The sequence below is a fragment of the Oryx dammah genome, unplaced genomic scaffold (assembly GCF_014754425.2).
Source record: "Oryx dammah isolate SB20612 unplaced genomic scaffold, SCBI_Odam_1.1 HiC_scaffold_15, whole genome shotgun sequence".
NCBI lineage: Eukaryota > Metazoa > Chordata > Mammalia > Artiodactyla > Bovidae > Oryx > Oryx dammah.
In genome coordinates this window covers 40462421-40477438 of record NW_024070199.1, presented here as the reverse complement: position 1 = coordinate 40477438, position 15018 = coordinate 40462421, and the positions used below count along the sequence as shown (strand labels likewise).

At 38.7% G+C, this 15018-nt stretch overlaps 1 protein-coding gene across 3 annotated transcripts in view; it reads left to right on the top strand.

The window, feature by feature from the left end:
* The window catches only part of ATL3 (atlastin GTPase 3), a 43895-nt gene extending 29718 nt beyond the window's left edge, over positions 1 to 14177 (top strand). For all 3 annotated transcript variants that reach the window (XM_040256102.1, XM_040256101.1, XM_040256103.1), the window contains exons 9-13: positions 5856 to 5983; positions 6591 to 6647; positions 7726 to 7797; positions 8174 to 8605; positions 9375 to 14177. In XM_040256102.1, the coding sequence (XP_040112036.1) occupies positions 5856 to 5983; positions 6591 to 6647; positions 7726 to 7797; positions 8174 to 8605; positions 9375 to 9461 (776 nt within the window). In that variant the 3' untranslated portion in view covers positions 9462 to 14177. The remainder of the gene's footprint in view (positions 1 to 5855; positions 5984 to 6590; positions 6648 to 7725; positions 7798 to 8173; positions 8606 to 9374) is intronic.
* The last annotated feature ends 841 nt before the right edge of the window (positions 14178 to 15018 follow it).

The window sequence follows — 15018 nt, the reverse complement described above, 5'->3', positions numbered from 1 at the left end:
AAAAATATGTTAGTTTGCCCTTGTGTGTCTGTTAAGGAAACTGTAGTCATTAGGAGGGTTGTTGATGAATTCTTGTTAGCTCTGCAAAGGTATATGTATGTGGGTATTTGTAATTTTAGGGAACCTTTAAAACAAGATATTGAAGGGTTTTGAGTGAAGAGCAAATTGAGGATGTTACATTGCAAGTAGTGTGAGACTTGTGAATATTTGGCAAGTGCTCGGCTGAGAACCACATAAACTTCGTTGTGGGGGACCTTTAAGTAGAGTTGATAACATTTCTCAGAGTTAAGAAAATTACCTAGACATTGTATTTTCTCAAGCATATACTTGTACATTGACTTGGTTGAGATCCTGCAGCTCTGCTCTGTATAACCTGGATAAGACATTAGCCTGAGAATGTTTAGGGGTAATCCAGAAAAAGACCTTCATGTAGTTTTTGTAGAACATTTAAATTTATTAAGAACTGCATTCTGAAGCTGTTTCTGCAAATGTTCCCCTAATTACTTCAGGGATTGTTTTACTGGTCTTACTTTATTTTTTAAAAGAATAACCATTTATTCAGAGGTGAACACTTGCCAGACACAATCTTAGTTATGGTATAATCAGTGCTAAGCTGCTGCTTCCTACAGTAGTTAGCTAGGAGATTAGCTCATTTTTGAGACTCCTTTTCAATAGACACAAGATGACTGTCATCACCATAAAGAAAACTGTCTTCCTTTTTTACTAGAGCAGAGAGACGTAATACAGTAACTACTGAGATATTTAGCTAGAAATTAAACAGAAGACCTTGTAGGGAGCAATCTTCTTGGATGCCGTGAGATGTTGAAATTGTCTAAGTCATGTGACCGTAGTTCTTGTCTGCTCTTAAGTCTAAAACTCATATTTTGGTACAGCCTTCATAGAAACATTAATTGCTGAGGGTCTGTTAAATCTGGGTAAAACCATGGACAATACCATTTGTGGTGTCTATAGATCCTGTTGTTTCTTGTGTGAAATATTTCTGAAGCTCTCAGTCTTTCAGTGTGATGACCATTGAAACCTTTAAAAAAAGTTTTTCCGAGTGGATAATGCAGTCACATGTTTTAAATCCCAAAAAGGATTAAAATGTATTCAGTGAAAAGTCTGTTTTTTGTAGGCTTGCTGAGTTTCTTTAGTATATGCAAAGCAAATATAAATATACATAGGATAGCATATTATTAATGTGCTTATTTGTTTTTCACTTCAGGGTTTTAAAGAATTTGTCGCACTTTTTCTTGAAATTTTGGGGTCCCATTTTTTCACATTATAATTTATGATCCGGTTACAGTTCAGTTCTGTTCAGTCACTCAGTCATGTCCGACTCTTTTGACCCCATGGACGGCAGCACGCCAGGCTTCTCTGTCCATCACCAACCTCCAGAGCTTGCTCAAACTCATGTCCATCGAGTCGGTGATGCCATCCAACCATCTCCTCCTCTGTCGTCCCCTTCTCCTCCTGCCATCAATCTTTCCCAGGGTCAGGGTCTTTTCCAATGATCCAGTTTGGATCCAGCTTATTTTCTGAATGACTACCTATGCGTCTCAACACTGTCGAAGAGTACAACTTGTCCTCACTGGTTGAAATGTCACCTTTATGAAATGTTAAATGTAGGGATCAACCCCTTTTTAAAGTTGGTATAGGGCCATATTTTGGTTCTATCCTGAAAGGACTATGAAATTAAGGGTATTTAGATGGAGATCGGTATCTGTTTATTTAGGTATCTCATTAAAACACAAATATTTTTTGATGTCAAGAGATCTTATGATTGATTATTTAAGATGGTGTAGAAATCAGTGATTAGAAGTATATGTTACTGTTTAGAAAAAAAAATCTCATGCAGATTTCAATTTATGAGCCATAAGTAAACTGATAAAATTGAAAGCATGGGGAAAAATTAATTTTATTCGACCTCTGGAATTGGGGAAGGACTCTTTAAAATTAGAAGGAATAAAAGAAATTATCAAGAAAAAGTGCTATAGTTTTGAATAAATAATCTTATGCATGTTTATAAAAAGGCAAACAAAATGGAGAAAAATTTCAGTTATCATAGTATACATAAAGAACAGTATATTTATTTACTTGCTGAAGAGTATCTAAGATAAAGGCCCTAAAAGTTCACTGAAAAGGTAATCAGCTGATGAACAATATGGGAGAGAGTTTGGCCTAACAAGTAATAAAATAAATAAAAGCAAATTAAAAGAATAATCTACCATTAAATTTTTAAATATGCTATTTGATATCCAAAAGAATGCATCAGTATTACATATAAGAAAGAATACACATAATGTATATATGTAAGGTATGAAATATAATGAGTATCATCAACCCACTACCGAACTTACTATGAATATCTGGAACTAGAATTGGCACACTTTCTGTAAAGTCTAAACTAAATATTTTAGACTTTGTGGGCCATACAATTACTTAGATCTACTTTGTAGCAAGAAAGCAGCCATAGACAATTGTATTAATGAAAGTACATGGTTATATTTCAATAAAACTTTATTTATAAATATAGTTAGCTGTCATATTTGGCCCAAGGGCTGTAGTTTTCCAGTCTCTTATCAGGAACATTATCAGTGCTGTTTTCTATATTTGTATGCTTCTTTCCTTCTGCCTGTCTCTCCATGGAAATAACTACTATTCTAAATTTTGCTTATGCTGTCTTGTCCTTGAATTAAATAAGTTATTACTTGTATGTGAAGTGAAAGTCGCTCAGTCGTGTCCGACTCTTTGGAACCCCATGGACTATAGTCCACCTGGCCCTCTATCCATGGAATTCTCCAGGCTGGAATAGTGGAGTGGGCAGCTGCTCTCTTCTCCAGGGGTTCTTCCCCACCCAGGGATCAAGCCCAGGTCTCCGCACTGCAGGCAGGTTCTTTACCAGCTGAGCCACCAGGGAGGCCCTCGTGTTTGAGTCACTTAACAGTCTTTTGCTAAGTTTCTTCATTTTTTTTTTTTTGAACTTTTTTTTTTAACTTTATAAAAATATAGTATGTGGCCAGTTTGCGTTTTCACTGTGAGCTTTATTTTTTATTTTTGTTTTCTTTTAAATTTATCTATTTTAATTGGAGGCTAATTACAATATTGTGGTGGTTTTTGCCGTACACCAACATGAATCAGTCATGGGTGTACATGTGTCCCCCATCCTGAACCCCCTTCCCACCTCCCTCCCCACCCCATCCCTCTGGGTTGTCCCAGAGCACCTCATGCATCGAACTTGGCACTGGTCATCTATTTTACACGTGGTAATATACATGTTTCAGTGCTGTTCTCTCACATCATCCCACCCTCATCTTCTCCCACAGAGTCCAAAAGTCTGTTCTTCACATCTGTGTCTCTTGCTGTCTCGCATATAGGGTTGTTGTCACCGTATTTTTAAGGCTGTCTGTATTATTGCATGTGACTGTAATTCATTCAGTTTCATTGTAGGATAACAGAGCCTTCTGTGACTATAACAATTTATTCTCAGTGGAAGCTTGGGCTTCTCCAGTTTTTTTTGCTATTATGAATAGCACTGCTATGAACATTCTTGTGGATGTGGATATATGGGACTTTCCCAGGTTATGTGCTTAAAAGTGGGATTGATGGATAATTGAAATATATATATCTTCACCTTAGGTAATGCCAAATTGTTTTCCAAAGTTCTTATTCCAATTTACACTCCCTTCATCAGTGTTATAAAAATTCCCATTGATCCGTATCCTTGGCAACACTTGGTATTAACAGCCATCTTAGTTTTGTTAAATTAGTGATTATAGAATAGTATCTTATTGTGATCTTAAATTGCATTTCTCTGATTACTAATGGGGTTGAATATCTTTTCATATATTTATTTCCATTCACGTTTCCTTTCCTCTGAAGTTCTTCTTGTCTAGTTTTCGATTGGGTGTTCTTTCTCTGCAATGTCAAGATTCTATATGTCTGTTTTAAGTTGTGAACCTTGTATTCTGTCTATCATATCTTAGTTTTCTTCCTTATTTTGCATCATCTGATCGAGATCTTTTTTTTTCTCCAGAGGAGATTTGATCTGTGTTTGCTTCTTCGGGGAGCCAGGAGCTTGCCAGCCCAGGACCATTGTAGTCCCGTTTCAGGATCCAGCTTAATTCAGGAATGAGCCACAGCTTCACATGTACTTAGCTCAGTACTCTGGTTTCAGCTCACTCCCCACCTTGCTCAGCCCCTCTTTTTAGACTTTGTAGACTCTCTTTGTAGACTTCCAAGTCTACAATGGAATAGGATATATCTTTTGCAGGATTTTGTTAGGAAGAAGATCCCTTCCGATTCTCTGATGTTTAGTACTGTCAGAAGCAGAAGCTGCAAGACACGATTTCTCACCAATCAAGTCAGTAAAAGTTTTAAAAACAATAAAAATCTCGTGCGTTGATAGTAATGAACAAGCCTTCTCATATGTTGGTGATAGGAATATAAGTTGGTACAATCTTCTACAAAAGCAGTTTAGCAATATATAAGAGCCTTAAAAAGGAAGGGGAGAGTATTTTAAATGTGAATTTTGATTGTCTGATGGTGGATTTTGTGGATGGTTGTTATTTTTTAAATAGTTTTGAATATTTTCCAGAAATTTATATTTTTCTCACACTTAGTAATTCCTCTTTAGAGATAAAACAACCTGAAGTTTTTTTCTGCGGAGATTTTTATGGTGATCCTTGTAGCTGGAAAAAATTTAGTAGACCACTTTTGTTTTATTCACTGCTCTATCCCCAACTCGTACAACAATGCCTGCCACAAAAGGGTGGTGAAAATCTGTTAAATGAATACATAAGACTCTCCATTTTGTAAACTTGGGTTATGCAGTGTTAGGAGTTCCTACCTTTATGAGGGCTCCTGTCTGCTTTACTTTGGGCTGATAGTTTGAATTAGTTGAATTCATTAACTTGAATTACAAAGATGCTGGATCATATAAATCAGATTCCTTGCATTTTCATACTTGGGCCAGCTAGTTCTCACTCTGAGGAAAGAGCTCTGTTTAATAGTTTCCCGAACCTTCTGTGGGAACTCTATAGAAGCTGGAAAGAAGCTGTCATGTTTGCTGAAATAGTAGTCTTTTCCCTTTGGGGTGGCCCAGAGAACCTCTCTGAGGAGAGAACAGAAAATAACTATCATGAGATTCAGGTGCTTCTACTTCCTTTAACGTTAAAAAAATGAACAAAAGTAAAGCAAATGGATAAAATAGCGATTTATAATGCTTTTAAGGGGGAGAGTGAGGGTGTGGCAAAAGCCTGGCCTGGGAGAACCTGAAGGGTTGATAAGGATTTTCCTGAAGATATGTTAATGAATTTTTTTTTTTAAGATTTTTTTTTTTTTTTGATGTGGACCACTTTTGAAGTCTTTATTGAATTTGTTACAACACTACTTCTGTTTTATGTTTTGGCTTTTTGGCCACAAGGCATGTGGGATCTTAGTTCCCCGACCAGGGATTGAACCCCCACCTTCTGATTGGAAGACGAAGTCCTTGCCACTGAACTGCCAGGGAAGTTCCGTAAAATAAAAAGTAAAATTTCTTGGACGTGTAGGGAGTAGACGTGAATCTCGCAGAGTGAAAACCAGGGTAGCGACATTCTGCATATTCTTTATGGACTAGAGAGGACTTATTACTGCAGAAGGGAAAGAGTCCGCACAGGCACCTGAGGACAGAGACCGTCAGCAGCCTGGTCCTTGCCGGGAGGGGCCAGGCTCACGGTCTGGGACCCCTGCCCCTCCCTTTCAGCTACAGACGTTAGAACGACCAGCTGGACCGAAGATTGCGCTTTATGCTCCCCTTGGCTGAATAAATCTGTTTGGCTTATTGTTTCCTTTTTTCTTGGTCCTGTGGACAGACATTGCCAGTGAATTCAAAGAACAGTTACAGACACTGATACTGCATGTATTAAACCCAGCCAACTTAATGGAAAAGGAGATCAATGGCTCAAAAGTCACCTGTCGAGGACTGCTGGAGTATTTTAAGGTAAATATGGGGTTTTCATTATTAAAATATTTGACTTTTGGTGAAACTGATATAGGTTATGAACTAACTCAGTTCAGGTATTTTAAAGCTTGGGGGAAGTTGGAAGGCAAAGCCTTTTCAGACTCCATTGTCCTTCCAGGAGTGGGCCACTGGGTGGCAGTATTGGTCTAGGCACCAAATGGATGTTCTCTGCACTCTCTTAGAGGAGTGGTTACTGTGGCTAAAGGAAGACTGTTCCTCACGGAAGATGGTGTGGAGAGGAGGAGGTGGTTAGGAAGTCGCTGTGAGTGCGAGACGGCACCTAGATGTGACGCGACTACCTCACGGCGGATGGTCACTGCCCACAGGCAGTGGTGAGGCCAGCGTGCATGGGGAGTCTGGCGGGAGCCACAGCCTTGGTAGGCGTGTGCTGCTTTGAGAACATTTTTAGTTAACTAAAAAAATGCTAACATGCACTCAAAGGTGTGCTGTGTTTTTGCTAATTCCTGGGTGTGGATCTAGGTCTTTAGGAAAATGCAATTGTATGGTCACTGTTTCTGAAAAGTAAGCTGCAGTTAAATATGACGAATGGCGTTTTTCATAATTGTTTTTATGTTTATATTCTAAGGCATATATTAAAATTTACCAAGGAGAAGATCTGCCTCACCCCAAATCCATGCTTCAGGTAAGCAGTTCTTTCACAGTCCTGGTAGTTCCCCTTTTCTTTTTTTAAAAAACTTTTATTTCTTTTTGGCTGTGCTGGGTCTTGCTGCGTGAGGGCTTTCTGGAGTGGGGGGCCGCTCTTCGTTGCAGTGACGGGGCTTCTTACTGCAGTGCCTTCTCTTGTTGCAGGGCCTGGGCTCTGGGGCATGCGAGTTAGTTCAGAAGTTCTGGCTCACGGGCTCTAGAGCATGGGCTCAGTGGTTGTAGCACACAGGCTTAGTTGCCTTGTGGTGTGTAGAATCTTCCTGGACCAGGGATCGAACCTGTGTCCCCTGCATTGGCAGGCAGATTCTTCACCACTGAGCCACCAGGGAAGGTCCCTCCTTTTCATTATGCTGAGGTCTGTTCACGTTTAGCATGTTTTCAGCAGTGTGACTGCCTTCAGATGTTCTTGTCTGTATTCATGGTGGTGGAATTAGAACAGAACAGCTTCCCCCAAAAAGTATTGTACGCAGGTTAAACATACCCCATTCCGTTAGACAAATCGTTCTCCTGTTGCCTGTTGCCTATTTCCATAAAACGTGTCCTGACTTATCTATTTACTAAGCAGGTTTTTCATTTTCAGCAAGTTTTATTATCAACATTTTGATGTTTTCAAGATGTCATTTTGTGAATACATACGATTTCTGACTTACACGTGCTGAAGATAAGGTGGTTTATTGCCAAATGTTTATTTCTTTAGTAGACAAACGTTTTCACAAAGGGAGTTAGCGTGTGAGATTGGTATTGTAAAGATAAATTTTTTCTCTTCTGAGTTACATCTATTTCTTAACATACAAAATTGAAGCAAAGGAAATATTTTCAGAGGTTTAGATTTATGACAAAGATTCTTATGTATGAGAATTTTTTTTGGCAGAAAATCTGGCAGAAAAGGTGTATTTTATTTAATCAGTTGGACTTTGTGGAAACCTGAAAAATAACAGAAAAATCATAAAGAAGGAAGAATGGGGAATAGAGTGAAACAAAACATCTGTTTGGTTATTTGTGGAAGAATGTTAAAAGAGACAGAATTTATAATTTGTGGTTTCCTTTCTTAAAAGGCCACTGCTGAAGCCAACAATTTAGCAGCTGCAGCCTCTGCCAAAGATGTTTATTACAACAACATGGAAGAGGTACGTTGGACATAAGTCTTATTCTGAAATATCTAACCTGGGCAATATTGTTAACTTCAGAAGTCCAAGCTTGATCCTGCTTATCTTATGATGATGAGGCAACATTCAGGTTATCCTGGTTATTGGGGCCTTTTAATTACGACCCTTTCTAAGCAAGACTTTCTTACAGTGTCACTGCTCTCGCTGATCAATATCACCCTGGTTAGTAAGTATGCTTTTCAGAAGAATTGAACCCAGACTTTTATTGATCTTAGTCATCATTGTAAAGTTCGTTTCTAGTACCTTAAAATTTTCTAAGCTTTTCAGCGTTTTCACTTGTTTTATTTGGCACTTGTTTCTGAAGGATTCTTACCGCGTTCTCCTTTATTCTTGTCAGGTTTGTGGGGGAGACAAGCCTTATTTGTCTCCAGACATTCTAGAGGAGAAGCATTGCGAATTCAAACAGCTTGCTCTGGACCATTTTAAGAAGACGAAAAAGATGGGTGGGAAGGATTTTAGCCTTCGTTACCAGCAGGAGCTGGAGGAGGAGATCAAGGAACTCTATGAGAACTTCTGCAAGCACAACAGTAGCAAGAACGTCTTTAGCACCTTCCGAACCCCCGCAGTGCTCTTCACAGGCATCGTGGCTCTGTACATTGCCTCCGGCCTCACTGGCTTTATTGGTCTTGAGGTGGTGGCCCAGCTGTTCAACTGTATGGTTGGATTGCTGTTAATAGCGCTTCTCACCTGGGGTTACATCAGGTACTCTGGTCAGTATCGTGAGCTGGGCGGTGCTATTGATTCTGGTGCAGCGTATGTATTAGAGCAGGTAAGTGGTGCCAGTCCAGGAGGCTGACCGTTGATAACAGATAGATATCCGTGCTTCTATTGTAAAATATCTCCATTTGGAAGAGTTCAGTAGTGATATAGTAATAGAAGGCATGAGAAATATGCCCTTTTTTTTTTTTTTTTTGGATAGGCCTTATGTTTTATTATTGTTCTTTAGGATGTTAATGTTTATTCCTAATATTTTGTTTCCATGCTTAAAACCTGCTCATTAATGCAAAAAACTTCCCAAGTTAATATTCATTGTGTTCTTCATGGGAAACTTTTAAATACGTGTTCATCAGACATAATTCCTGTGTGATTATCTCCTACATCCAAGGTTAGTTTGCTTCACTGAAAGTCATGAGCTTTGAAAAATATGAATTTAGCGAAATGTTCTCTTGAGATCTGCCAGTGCATGGCATCTCTTTCACTTAAATCGGTTCATCAGACCAGTGGCTCTTGACATTGACATGATCTCCAGGTTTACAGATTTGAGACTCTGCCTTGTTTTTCTGAGTAGCAGGAACAGATCAGTTAAGTTAGAAGTTTGTGGTGAAGGCTGGCGAGCTGCCCACCCACTAAAGGTTCAGCTGACCTCCTTTCTGGGGCATCAGCAGCCGCCACAGGCTCCCTGACCCCTGCATTTTCATTCCGTAATTTTCTGTCTCAGTGTAGACAGAGATTTTGAAAGTTTGTCTGTAATGGCTTGCTCTTTTGACACTGAGCTGTAATTTTATTAACTGACATGTTGAATAAATGGACTTTTGCAGGCCACTTCTCACATTGGTAATTCCACTCAGGCTGCTGCAAGGGATGCAGCTGCTGGGAGACCACCCTCGGATAAAAAAGCTCAGTAGCATCCTGATGAGAGGATCGGACGAGAACCCTTCTAGCTCCCTCTGATTTCTGGGCTTCTGCGACGGCCACAGGCCCAGGTCTCCAGGAACACAGACCCGGGACCATCTGGGAAGAGCCAAAACATGGCACTAATAAATGAACAGACCTCTCCTGTGGTTTCAGATTCTTAAACACACTTCCATTTCTCTTGGAAGCATTTCTTTTCCTTGCTGGTGTAGATCCAAGCTTGTGTCTGTTTTCTTATTACTCTCTGCTTTGTGCACTTTATGGGGGAGAAAGCTAAAAGAACAATGGAAATGCGATTTTAAGTCCTTTATGTGCCGCTTAGTGCCTTTTAAGATTGAACCCATGCTTTCGAGGACTTGATCGGGAGGAAATTGAGGACACGCACGTGAAAGATGCTGTTTTGAGATGAACTGTCAGTCTGTTTGTACCGTACTCTTTTGAGAAGGATTCCTTTTTAAAAAGTTTACAACACTTGGCAAAAGCTTCAAAACTAAAGACTGACTAAAAATGATGCTATTACAGTTTTTAAATCTTATGATATTAGAGAATTGTGTTTGCCACATAATATGGAAAAATTGTATTTAAATCTACCGTACACTGAAATTTAAGGTCTTGTTTCCTGGCAGGCTGGCAGTTTTGTTAGAACATATTCTGGTTTTTTTGTTTGTTTGTTTTTTTGTTCATTCATTCCTATAGCTTCTTTCTAGAAAAGAGGCAAACATGCCTTGAAAAACCAGAGCTGCTCATAATAAAAGGAATGAGTTTAATACTTTAAGGAAAAAACTTGAGTTTAAATGAACCATGTGACCTCTGATAAGTCATCTGAACTTGTGCCTTGGTCAGACTCGCTGATTGTAGGTTTATAACACATATGTGTATTGTACATAACTCACACACAGTTGTCATTCATGAGAACAGAACTTTATCGAGGGCTAGAGGAAGGATTTTTACCAAACATGCTGCCTTTAATTGACGTCCTGTTTCATGTGGCTTAGCAGTACACCAGGTCTTTATCCACAATGTTTATTTGTAGTCTCCTGCTCACAGTCTGGTATTTTTAATAATGAAGCTAAAACTGTCAGTTTTATTTAGTGAATCATCCTTTATTTAACTTTATACGTGACTAGTCTGGTAGCTTTAAAATATCTTTGGCTTAGTAAGGACCAAGTCCCACCCAAGTATGCATATATAATATCTAGAAAATATCAAAATTCTTTATTTACCTTGATTGTGTGATAAAAATTTTTGTCTATCAGTTGCCTTTTCCTTTGTTTATCTTGGTGAATTGTTGTGGATTCTGAAGCTTCATACAGCTTGCCTGCAAGTATTTATATATGCATTCAGGTATATGAGCCTTAATTCTTAAGATAATTTTTTTGTTGTGGGAGGGAGGTAGGGAGTTTTAGGCAAATTCCGAGTGTAAGTTCTATATACGTGAAATATGAATGGATGGTGGAAAAAAGTCTTTTCTAGTCTGTCATATCTTTATCAAAGAGTATTTTTCTTGACTATTTTAACACTTTACCACTCAAGTATTTTTATAAGTTTTGAATTAATTTTAAGTGTTTAATGTATTTTTCATATTTACATACCATCTTGCCCTGAAGTTCTTGCTATTTTTTTCAGTCATGGATAAATTTTAGAAAAATTCCAACTAGTTCTAAAAACTGTTTACTTGCATATCAATAATACTTAGCTTTATTAAATTAAAACCTTAGTTTTGAAATTTTGGTGTATTTTCAGGTGGCCTGTCATCTTCCTGAAGATTGATACTTATTTGCTAAAGGCCTTACAGATGTTGACATACTTAGCTTTTAATGCACTGGATAAGCATGTTTATAGATTTCAGAAGAGTTGTCTAGAATTATCCTACTTCTAATGATGAGAAAAGGATGCTGTTTAAAACATTTCAATACTACAATACTAGATTTTTAAAAAATAAAAAACAAGCAATCATGTATGATTTAATGAAACCTTAGAATTTAGTTACTGTTTAAATTCACCAAATTTCTGTTCTGATCATAAAGGAATAACTTTGTTTAATTACCCTGGGGAAGCCTTTTTTTTTTTTTGGTCTTACTTATTCTGCCTCTGGAAATTGTTTATAGTTTTCTCAGTGGGGATTTTTATGAGTTTCCTTTGACCTCTCTATTTTTCTTTTTTTAAAGAGAATTGGTGACTTTATATCAACTTTTCCAGTAAAAGGTGCATTCTCATTGCTGGCTGTAAGTAGTCCTGGGGAGGTTTATGACCAGGTTGCAAAGAATGCCTTTTTCCTCTTACCTCCCCTCAGCTGTTGGTTTGTGGGTCAGGGACGTTACTTAGGACTGTGAGGTTTTCCTGGTGTTTGTTTCTCTGCCACTCTGCCTTTCCACGCAAGCATTTTTAGTTGGCACATTCCTACTAACATATAAAAGGTTTTCAGAATTTTCTATGAAAAGAATTCATTAGCAGTTCAGTTCAGTTCAGTTGCTCAGTCGTGTCCGACTCTTTGCGACCCCATGAATCGCAGCACACCAGGCCTCCCTGTCTATCACCAACTCCCGGAGTTCACTCAGACCCTTGTCCATTGAGTCAGTGATGCCATCCAACCATCTCATCCTCTGTTGTCCCCTTCTCCTCCTGCCCCCAATCCCTCCCAGCATCAGAGTCTTTTCCAATGAGTCAACTCTTCGCATGAGGTGGCCAAAGTACTGGAGTTTCAGCTTTAGCATCATTCCTTCCAAAGAAATCCCAGGGCTGATCTTCAGAATGGACTGGTTGGATCTCCTTGCAGTCCAAGGGACTCTCAAGAGTCTTCTCCAACACCACAGTTCAAAAGCATCAATTCTTTGGCACTCAGCTTTCTTCACAGTCCAACTCTCACATCCATACATGACCACTTAGGAGAGGTTAAATGTTAAGTTGTTTTTAATACTTCCAGTTAGCTTCTAAGTAAAAATAATAGAATCAAAATTTCAGTTCTTTCACTGAGGACTCTTTCTAGATTGATGTGTAGACAGAATGAGGGAAAACGATCATGTAAGATGATGAAACAGCCTCAGAGTCATACCTTATTTTAGCAGTATCCCAAGAAAGCTGTCACGTGGAGGTCTCTGGTTTCACACTTGGTAGAGTTGCTTATGAGTATTGTCTTTGTTTTACCTGGTCTTTCCTTTTTTTCTTTGTAAATGAAGTAAAATGCTTTAGGTGAACAAACAGACAAACTGCCTCGTACTGGCAGTGCATTTAACAGACCATACCCAGCATTCCACCTGGCTTATGAAAATGGTGTCTTGGATAAGTATGTATGAGTTAGAGGAAAATTACTTGGTTGATTTAAGTCCAGGCAGAAGTGATTAAAAAACAAATAGTTTTATTTTTCCCTGGCTTTTTAAACAAAAAAATGTAACTTGTATGGATATCTTAATAGAGCTATTTTTTTCCCCCATGGAACTATTGAAATGTAATTTAGGATTATTTAGGATGGCTGCCATCTAAGGTAGCCAACACAGGTTGCATCAGTTGGCTTAATGTTTAGATCCATCAAAATTTTAGTCAAGGAATAGGAGCATGGTGAAGAAAAGCTTCAGTTACTAACATACCAACTATTTGTGTAGGTGGTGTTTTAAAATGACATTCCGAAGCCCATTTGTAAGAGACCGTTTGCAGTTGAATAGTTTTCCTTCTGTGAAGTCATATTGTAGCTGTGTTTTGAATGGTGGCTCTCTTCTATCTTGACCTGCATAAAACAATCCTGGGAGGCATTCAGATTGCTAGCTTTGTACCCAGGGATTGTCTCGGTGGATCTGGGTCTGGGTTGTGGCCCTGGAATCACCACTTTTAAAAAGAGCATCACAGGTCATTCAGAGAGCACAGTGGGAGAGACTGCTCTGAGGAGTGGGAAAGTGCAATTCAGTGCTACCTGGAGGCAAGTGGACACCTTTTGCCTGAGATTCAGAATAGGTGGTCTGCCAGATACAATCACTGAGAGTTTAGTGTTAGGAGTAATAAGGATGCGTTTAGTCCAGAGGATTACCCAAGCTCTATGAAAATGTTTCTCTAAATTAGAAAGACCTAGTGCCTTCTCTGAAAAATGAATGTACAAGTATCCTATTTACCAACAGGTGTACTTAGGATTAAAAAAAAATAGTTTGAAAGTTGTTTTTCTTTGAAAAAGCAAAAATTTAGCACTGTGACTTGAACCTCTGAATCTTTTCATGCACAGAAAACTGTAAGCCATAAGTAAAAATGAGCAAAAAGGACAGAGAGGACCATCATTTTGAAAATTAGTGACAGAGTACCCCTTACGAGGGGCCTTCAAGATTAAGGGCAGAAAGATGTTAGAAGAAATGTTTCTTCTTGGGAAAGCAGTCTCACATGCCAGAACTAAAATTATGAATGTAGTGTTCTTATGACCAGGGGAAGATGCATCTGATTCCCAAAGTGTTCCAATTTAGATACATAAATGCTGTCATGGACTTAAGCCTTAAAGGAGTTAATACTAATTTTGAGCATATACAAAATTTCTTCTCTGATTTCTCTTTTCTTTAAGAAAATGATTTGTTAAAAGCACTTTCTTCCTCCTAGACTTTTTGAATGGCTTTAAAATTTAATATACTTTTTAAAAAGTGCAATGGATTAGATTATGCTATTAGTATATCAAAAGCATGTTTCTTTTTCTTAGTTTTAAGGTCATTTAATGAAATAAAGATCACAGCACCGTGTTACTTGTGTTTTTCCTTTCTCTTTAATATGGGAAGATGTGTTAAGTAGATTTGGGCTTGGTAAAGTGAATAGGGTTTCTACGGGAATGAAAACTTGGTGTCAAAGGTGGCAGTGAGTCAGCTTTCTCTGTCCTGCAAAATAATACCACACTAGTATCTTAATCTCTAGCATAATGCCAGAGAAAGCTGTGCTGTTGACAGTATTGTGTAAAATGGAGCACAAATTTTATAGTTACATGCACTTGTGAGGACCTTTGAATTTGGAGCATTTTCATTTAGTTGCCCCATCTGGAGCCAGCTGGTTAAATGGTTCGTCTCTGGGAGTGGGGCGAGGTAAATACAGCTCTACTGAAAGCTTTTCCTTTTCACTGGTGACCTTGGAGGCAGTGAAGAAGTTGTTTGAACTCAAATATTGACCGATCACTTTACAAAGCTCATTCAGCCCTACAATAAAAAGATTTCTTTCCTAGTTTGAAACATACGCTGGGTGGGGTCAGTAGCCTGCCATCCCTGATCATACCGGGCTGGGTGTTGCACTGAGTTCACAGTTTAGTAGGAAAGGGGCAAACTCACAAGTTAATGTAATATGGAGAGTATGGGGAGAGTTGACCCTCCATCATCGTAAGCTGGGGGGAAGAAAGGAGCAGGGTGGGGAAAGTGGTCATGAGTGGGTGAGGAGAAGTCAAGTAAACTATGACTTCTCTTTGGTGCATTGATAGACACTTTGCCTTTGATTACTATAAACAGTTTGCCAAAGATGAGTCTGTCACGCGAGTGTATCTGCCTCGGTTCTTTGTCTTGTCACAACAAAGATTTGGAATGATGGACATTAAAGCCCCCTCGG